Source organism: Echinops telfairi, unplaced genomic scaffold (assembly GCF_000313985.2).
Source record: "Echinops telfairi isolate 266 unplaced genomic scaffold, ASM31398v2 ScPeMD7_5;HRSCAF=22, whole genome shotgun sequence".
Classification (NCBI taxonomy): Eukaryota; Metazoa; Chordata; class Mammalia; order Afrosoricida; family Tenrecidae; genus Echinops; species Echinops telfairi.
This window is the reverse complement of record NW_022103901.1, coordinates 38,755,621-38,763,848: the sequence shown is the minus strand read 5'-3', so window position 1 is coordinate 38,763,848 and position 8,228 is coordinate 38,755,621. Positions and strand designations below refer to the sequence as shown.

The 8,228-nt window shown below is 51.9% G+C and overlaps 1 protein-coding gene across 1 annotated transcript in view; it reads left to right on the top strand.

The window, feature by feature from the left end:
• GRIN2A (glutamate ionotropic receptor NMDA type subunit 2A) overlaps positions 1-8,228 on the top strand; it is a 445,817-nt gene that overhangs the window by 1,621 nt on the left and 435,968 nt on the right. Inside the window, exon 3 of the mRNA XM_004705852.2 lies at positions 2-229. Within this exon, the coding sequence (XP_004705909.2) occupies positions 2-229 (228 nt within the window). The remainder of the gene's footprint in view (position 1; positions 230-8,228) is intronic.

Below are 8,228 nucleotides of genomic sequence, written 5' to 3'. Positions count from 1 at the left end.
GATGCCCTTGGACGTGAACGTGGTGGCGCTGCTGATGAACCGCACCGACCCCAAGAGCCTCATCACTCACGTGTGCGACCTCATGTCCGGGGCGCGCATCCACGGCCTGGTTTTCGGGGACGACACCGACCAGGAGGCCGTGGCCCAGATGTTGGATTTCATCTCCTCGCAGACTCTCGTCCCCATCCTGGGCATCCACGGGGGCGCCTCCATGATCATGGCAGACAAGGTAAGGCGCCGAGGCGCAGAGATGCCAGGCCCCGTGGGCCACAAGATGGCAGCCACCGCCGTCCTTTGGCACAGCTACTGCCTGGCTAAGATTTGAATGGGGGCCTCATGGTCACTAGGCTTGGTGGCAATCAGGTCCTGCCTCTCCAGCCTGGAAAGGAATGGAAACCCTTTGGTCCTCTTCCCAGAGTGAGCAGGTTTGCTAAGACCATCGGCACCAGCCACAAGCATGGGCCAGTTGAAACCATAAGGACTTGTCTTTCTCTAGTGTCCATTTTCCTTGATTGTTTTGAGGGAAAATGTCCGGTTTTCCCTCTCTTGGTAAGCCTCGGAGGCGATTGAAAACGTGCAGTTAAGTTGTGGGATGCCAAGAATATCAGGTTTGTAAGGAAAACATAAACGGGCAGAGAAATGCCTTGTGTCTGGTACCCCAGACTGGAGGGGAAAGTTCAGAAGCCCAGGCAGGAGGCTAGCTAGAGTGACCCTTCTCCTCTGAAGCATTGGGGGCTGAGGGTGGTGGGCGGCGGTGGGTCCTCACTCCCTGTGAGTGCCAGGCACTTTGCCTAACATGCTCTGGGTGGGACTGACATTGCACCTCAGGGCGCTAAGGATTGGGAAATGGGCTCCCAGGGCAGGGTTTGGGATTAAGGAAAGGTGCATCCAGCCCTCCAGGCTTCGAGTGAGAGGGCCCCACCAGGCACCTCGATCTGGAGAAGAGGGGAGAGATGGTATGAGGACTCGGGTTGATGGAAGAAGGTTTGCAAGGGAAAAGCAAAATGAGGCTTGAGAACAAGTGGAGACTGAAAGGTGTGGCTTGCATCTTGCCTCTCAGTAACCCCAGGAGAGAACGGTGCCGGTCAGGGGAGCAGGGTGGTGGCGGCTTGTGTGCCCAGGTCTGGGCCTGGAGACCCTTCTTGGAGAGTGTTCCTTAGACAGCATGAGATCCCCTAATGGAGCGAGCAGGCATTTGTTAGAGCACTTTGCTTCTGCCGCTCGGAAAGTCTTTTTCTATTCATCAAATCAGATTCTACCTCTGCCTCAGCAATTCCCACTGGCTCCTTTGGGACTTGTATTAATTCTTGTAGGTCTCTGGGGCTGCAGCACACTCCGCCGAAGTATACGGCTGATGCAGAAGCTTATTAAACATTCATTTCCAGTGGTTCTCAGCCCAGCATTCATTGCCAGTTGGGGCAGGAGGCACCTCTGGAGCTGAGAAAGTTCTGCCTGCCACCACCTTATGGGACAGGACCTTAGTGTCCACTGGACAGCTCTGTTACTTTCAGGCGAGGTGACTGGGCACAGGGCAGAGCCTTGGCCCAGACCACCCTGTGTGGGAAGGGACAAGGTCTCAGGTTACCTGCCCCCATGCCGTGAGCTTGTTGTTGCTGGGTGCTGTTGAGTCCATGCTGATTTACAGCGAGAGCCTATGTGACAAAGCCGAACTGCCCTGTCAGCTTTGGTTAGCTGCCCTCTTTATGGAAAGGAGCCCTGACGGTGTGGTGGTTAAGGGCTCAGCTGTTCGCAGAAAGGCTGGCGATTGGAACCCCCCAGGCGCTCCATGGGAGGAGGGCATGGCAGGCTGCCCGCCTTGGGTGCCTTCCTTCAGGGCCGCTGTGGGTCAGAATGAACTTCATGGCATCAGGTTTCAAAAAAATATCCTTACGGAAGCAGATCACCAGGTCTTTGCACCTCGGAGTGGCTGGCAGGATTTGAACTGCCAGCCTTTCAGTTCGTAGCCAAGCACTTAACCCTTGCACCCCCCGGGCCAGGGCTGCTTGCAGTGATCTCACCTAGTAAGCCCCACCCTGTGGCTTCATCATTCGTTCATCTTGAGGGGGGATAGGGCTGAGTGGCATCTTCCGGGAGACCTGAGCTCAACCATCTGCAGGGCAGGTACAGAGAGGGCAGAGCTGCCAGTTCAGCTGGGCTTGGGAGTGACATTTGAGAATCTAAATGCTGCTGTTGATCCCACCCCTCTTGTGAGGTTCTGACTGAGGCAGCAACACCCAAATGCACTTTGTGTTTTCTGGTTGCGCCGTCGCGTTGCTTCTGACCCCGTGACGGCACGTGTGCCACAGCTGGGTTCCACATCTGCTCCAGCAGGTCACCAGACCATTCTTCCGAGGCACCTCCACATAGACTCAAACCTCAACTGTTTCAGTTAGCTGTCGAGCTTGTTAGCATTTACACCACACAGGAGCTTAAAAAAAAAAAAGGAGTGCTAGTAGTAGTTATTGTTGTTAGTTGCCGTTGAGCTGATATTTAACTCCTAGCAATTCCTGGTGACGGAGTAGAACTGCCCCCATGGGGTGTCCTTGGCTTTGACAGAGGCACACCCCCAGGTCTTGCTCCCTCGGCTCTCGGGGTGGTTCCGTAGCACCCACCTTCTCGTGAGCAGCTGAACATGTTAACAGTTGGCATCACTCAGAGACTGCATTAAAAAAAAAAAAAAAAGGCAGCAGAATTGGAAGTGTGATGTCTGGTTGGGTGAGGGCTCAGCGTTGCCAATGGGGCCAAGCTGGCTCGGACGAGGTGGGCAGTCTGAGCAACCTTCGCATCCTCTGCCTCAGCCGGGAGGTCTGTGGTGGGCAGAGAGGCTGGAACAGAGGGGTGGACTCAGATGAGCATCGCTGTATTTGTAGTATCCCTGACCCCCAGGTCAGGCTTTGCCCAGCCAGACTAGTGGCCTCTCTGTCCAGGAAGGGGAGATTAGCAGAGCACTTGGAGAGAGTCAGAGAGCAGTGTTGGAAGCGTGCTTCTCTCCTCTGGGTGTATCTGCTGTTTGATGGGCTTGCTGGGGGGGGGGGGGGAGTGATTCTGAAATGCTTGAGAAAAGACTGTTTCAGAGAAGTCACGAGTAGACAAAGGTCTCCCAGAGGGGATGGAAAGGACAGGGATAACAGGGCCCACTGGCTCAGCCTCTAACAATCCCTCACTACCATTGAGTGGATTCCAACACATAGCAGCGCTGTAGGACAGAGTAGAACTGTGCCTGTGGGTTTCTGACACTGTGACACTCTCTGGGAGGAGAGAGCCTCACCATTCACCAGGAGAACGCCTGGTGGCTTTGAACCGTCGACCTGTCTGTTAGCAACCCAAACCAAACCCACAGTGCCATTGGGCTCTTCCTCACACTCCTGCGGACACACAAATGCACCCCATAGGCAAATGTAGACACACACTCACAAAAGGGAGGGTAGAACGGCCCCCTGTGGGTTTCCAAGGCTGTAAATCTTTATAGGAGCAGCTGGTGGTTGAGAACGACTGACCTTGTGGTTAGCAGCCATCGTGTAACCACTACACCACCACGGCTTCTGTTGGTTCAAAGTGGCTACTTCCATTTTTTCCAGTGATAACTGCCTACTTCCTGTTATTGTTGGGGTTGCCAGGGGGAGTCGTGAGATGGGTCTCTTTGATGGAATTGTAGGGAGCGAAGGAGCCCTAGTGAGCCCTGCTAACTGAAGGTTTGAAAGTTTATCCAGTGGCTGAAAGACCTGCTTTCTCTAAAGACTGCAGCCTAGAGAATCCCACGAGGCAGTTCTGCGTTAGCTCCTGGGAGAGCTCACAGACAATTGGATGGCGCTGAACAACAACAAGGCAAGGTACCAGCTTTTGAGATGCTGTTCCTCGGGGGTGGGCGATGAGCTGGGCTAAGGCAGGGTTTCCCAAAGGGGACATACGCCCCCTGGAGAGGGCGCTGGACCGATGGAGGGGAGGACGGAGTTGCAGAAGCAGACACCTACACGTTCTCCTGGGTTATGGGCTTTTCATCGCCAGGAGGGCGCTGAGTCACTGCACCTTCTTTTTCTGTTTCCGGAAAGGTTGACCAAATAAGTTTGGGAAGCTCTGGGTATCCTGAGGAAGCTGGGTGTGCCCTAGGAGGAGTCAGTCTGTGAGGTGTGAGCGCCCCTCTTGGCCAGTAGGGACACATCGAGTTGGCTTTGTGCCTTTGTCGCTTGGTTCCTCCAGAGTGGCTGGTGTGTGCGGTGGTTTGGCTCTGAAGAAGCAGTGATGGGCCCTTGTCTACATTAGCTCATATCTTGGAAGAACCCAAGGTGGAACTTGCACGACCCCAAACTGACACTCCTTTCTCCCCGAGAGGATGTTGACCAAGGCAGCCCTGCGCACACTTGTGCTGCTTTTCCGTCGAGATTGGTGATAGGGCAGTGGCCTCATGGATAATTTGTTGATGTCAATTGCTGTCCAGTCATTTCGGCTGCTAACACCCCCATGTGACAGCCTTGGGGTTTCCCTCCCTGCTATCCTTACAGGATGGTCTCTGCAGGTCTTGCTCTCACGGAGCCATGGGGTGGGGGGTTCCCAACCATCCTTTTCTCAGTTAACAGCAGAATGCTTCCACAAGGGCTCCCGAGATGGAAGATGGAGCAGAATGGTCTTCATGTGATCAGTTCACACACACACACACACACACACACACACACACACACACACACACACTTTTACCTTTCCCTCTGCCTACTTGACACTTCAGAAAAAGAACAAAGCCTTCCTACTTGAAATGATGTTAAGTGGCAGAGTTTTAGGGTGTTAATTTAATTGACCATGGAGATGTTCTATTTCCGCCACCCCCCCTCCTCCGTACCAGTGGGTGGTCCAGCATGTATAATTAAGAAGCGGAAGTAGTGCTTGGCATGGATCATCTCATTTTCATCGTCGTACTGTTTTGACCCGTCCACGGGAAGCACAAGGGAGTTGCTGTACAGTTGTGAGGCCACCATACTTCTGCTAAGCGTCTCCCCACTCTGCTCTACTCCTGGCCATTCCTCTGCTCCGGGAGAGCAAGGGCAAGGTGCCACATTTTAGTGACATCCTTCCATGACCATTACAATATGTGTTTTGCTTTAAGTTATTTCTATACAAAGTTCACCTCCTCTGCTGTTGGATACGGGACAGAGTAGAACTGTCCCCATAGAATTTTCTAGACTATATTCTTTACCACAGTGGACCACCAGGTCTCCCTGCTCCCCAGGGTGGGTGGGAACCACTCCAGAGCTCCTCATTTCCTGCGGTACAGTGTAAATCCCCCCGAGGACAGCCTTTAAAAGAAACATGCCTATTACAGGTGTATGTGTGAAATGACAAACGCTCCTTCACTCACTGCTTATAAAAACCATGTCTTTTCAGCGGTGAGCGCTTGGAAAATATGTGCAAATTTAAAGATGAAAAGAAAAATCTCCCTTAGAATCTCATGCCCACATAGTAGTAACCTCAGTGGGCATTTTGGTAGAGTTCTATTTATTTCGATACAAGTTCAGGATTGCATGGTTGGGTTTCCTGGGCATTGCATGCTGGGAGCTTTTTTAAAGTCAGAAGACCAGTGTTGTTGTTTTTTGTTTTGTTTTAATTCTGGAGACGTCTCAGCTATCATCTGTTGAAGGAATCCTGGTGGTGTTGTTGGGCTGCTGCCGGCGGCTGACAGTTCAAAGAGCAGGCTGTCTGTCCTGTACAGACTGACAATCCTTCTGCGTCAGCATTGATGGCAGGGGTGGGGCTTGGTGTCAGATTATCTGTTGAGTAGTTCCTTTTCACCGTCATCTCTACTACCTCTACCTGGGACAACAAAAACATGTCTGTGTGTATAATTTCTCAATTTATTTTCCATGTGTCTTAACTTAAAAAATTTTTAGTTTTCCAGTTTTGTATCTTGCTGTGTTTTCTCAATTATAAACTCTATTAGCCAGCTTGTTTTATGTCTGTTTGGTCTATTATATCGCTCATTCGTTGAGCTTTTAATTTCCATAATGATGTACTTTAAATTCAAGAAGTACAACCGGGGGATGGGGAGCTTCAAACAATCCGTGAGAAACTAATTCCATTACCTTTCAGTTCCACCTTTCCTTGAACTTTTTGAAGCCCACTTATAGAATGTTGGCCCCTTTACATAACTTCTACCTTTATGTTTTCTCAACAGCTCTTCTCATTTTATGGATGTAAGTCCCCTTACTGCCCTTTGAGGATTAAAAACAAAACAAAAGCAAAAACCGAAACTTATGACAGTCTTTCTCTATAATAGGGCTGGGGTCTTGGTTTCTTCAGGTGTCAATTCCTCCAAACTCTGCCACTTTGATGTCCTATAGCTTTCTCTGTGAATGCTAACTACTTGTGTGTTTCTTCTGCCCCGAATCTGCAAGGCTAAGCCTGGAATGCCTTTCTTGCCCCACGTCCTCTCTGGTACATACAAGCTTGGGTTCCAGCCTTCTGTGGGTGCCTTACTCCATTAAGGGTCCTTGACAGGGCCAGGAGCCCCCTTTTGTGTTGTGACTCCCTGTGGCTGGTGCACATGTCCCGTTCAAAGCGAGCAGCATGCTTCTGGGTTTAGCTGTGTCCCCAGGCTGGATGTTGAGACGTCTGCTCCCTCTGTGACTCATAATGGATACCCCCTACCCCCACCCCCCACCCCGCCCCAACCAGGTTACATGGCCTTGATTCGTATGTACTTGAAATGGTATAGTTGCCTCGTCATTTGTTTGTTTAGAGGGATCCCTCTCTGTTTCCATCTATGGTTTTCTTTCCTGTACTTCATGTGCATTTTGAAATAGCTTAGGATTTATCCATCATCTCTACGTCTTAGTAGCTGAAGTGGGAGGGAAGTGACGGAGTGTGTGTGAGCTGACATTGACCTAGTTATCGTTCACAAACTGCGTTTATTCATTCTTTGGTGACTCGATGGAGTATTCTTAGGCTTGGTCCTCATCACCGAGTACATAGCCAGCGACACTGTTCTTCGTGAGCGCTGAGGGAGGCTGTTTACAGCACAATCATTTTAAGGATCTTTCTGATTTTTCTAACCTCCGGGAGGATTTCTTGCTGGTCCACCTGTTGGGTTTCTTTTGGGCAGCCTGCTGGGGCCCTGCCCTTGGTTGGCATTTGTCCCCCAGTGAATGTTTGCTGAGTGAAGGAATCTGCTTGTTGGTTGCCATGCCGGCGTGCTGCAGCTTCCACTGAAGCACATGACAGCTTGGTCCTGGGTTTTCCGTGAGCCGAATGCTGCGGGATGTCACAGCTGTGTGCCCCCTCTTCTCTCCAGTGGGCGGAGGAACAGAAAGTAGCGGTGTGGGGAGGGTTACATAAAAGAGACCCCCTGAGTAAACAGCAGCTCATCAGCAGGGAGGTTGCTGGGGAGCTGGGTCCTGGCAGTGCTGGGGTGTGAGTGCTGCCCTCCAGGGCAGGCCAGCATGGCCCTCACTCAGCTGCTTCTTTCAGGCCTCCAGCTGTTCGTGAGGGGGAGCTGTCCTCAGCCCTCCATGAGGCTGCCACTGCTCCCCCACCCCACCCATCACTGTGGAGCAGCTAGTGGAGCACAGAGGTGCTCCGGTGGCCCTCCGGGCTTAGGGGACCCTCCCCAGCCAGGCTCTGGTGGTTTGAGGGTCTGCTCTTCTTCCCTCCAGCAGCCTCAGTTGGAAAAGCCTCCTTTATCAAAGTGGATAGGAGGCGACAGAGGGAGAGGGGATGAGAGTTGAACCTTGGGTTTGTTCTGGAACTTTGGGGTGGTGGTCTTTGATAGGGTCGCCGTGTGAGGGAGAGCGTGTGGCATTAGGCACTGGTGTATTTTATTGGTCCTGAAGCCCCCTTTATTTTTCATTCAAAGTTGAATTGATTCAAAACATTATTAAAAAATCCAGATTTTATGCTTCTTGGGCACACTGAGCAGGCCTGGCCCCGAGGGGCACCTTCCTCACCACAGCAGATGGCGGGAACTGGCTAGCAGCCTCTCTTTAGATAGGACACTGGGTCTTTCTTTGTTCAGCACCGCCCCCCCACCACCACCCCCAACAGGCCCATTCCACACACTTCTGTGCCATGTGACATTATATGGAGTTGGAGGCTGCCGGTGGAAGTGAAGCAAATTGCTGGCGGCTGTTAAAAATCCTTCTCTTCAGGATCCACACCCTGGAAAGGTGGCAAGTCCCAGGGGCCGTTCCAACAGGTGGCCGTGGTCCCTGCCACCATCACAGTTGCACGTCATGCTGTTGAGCCCC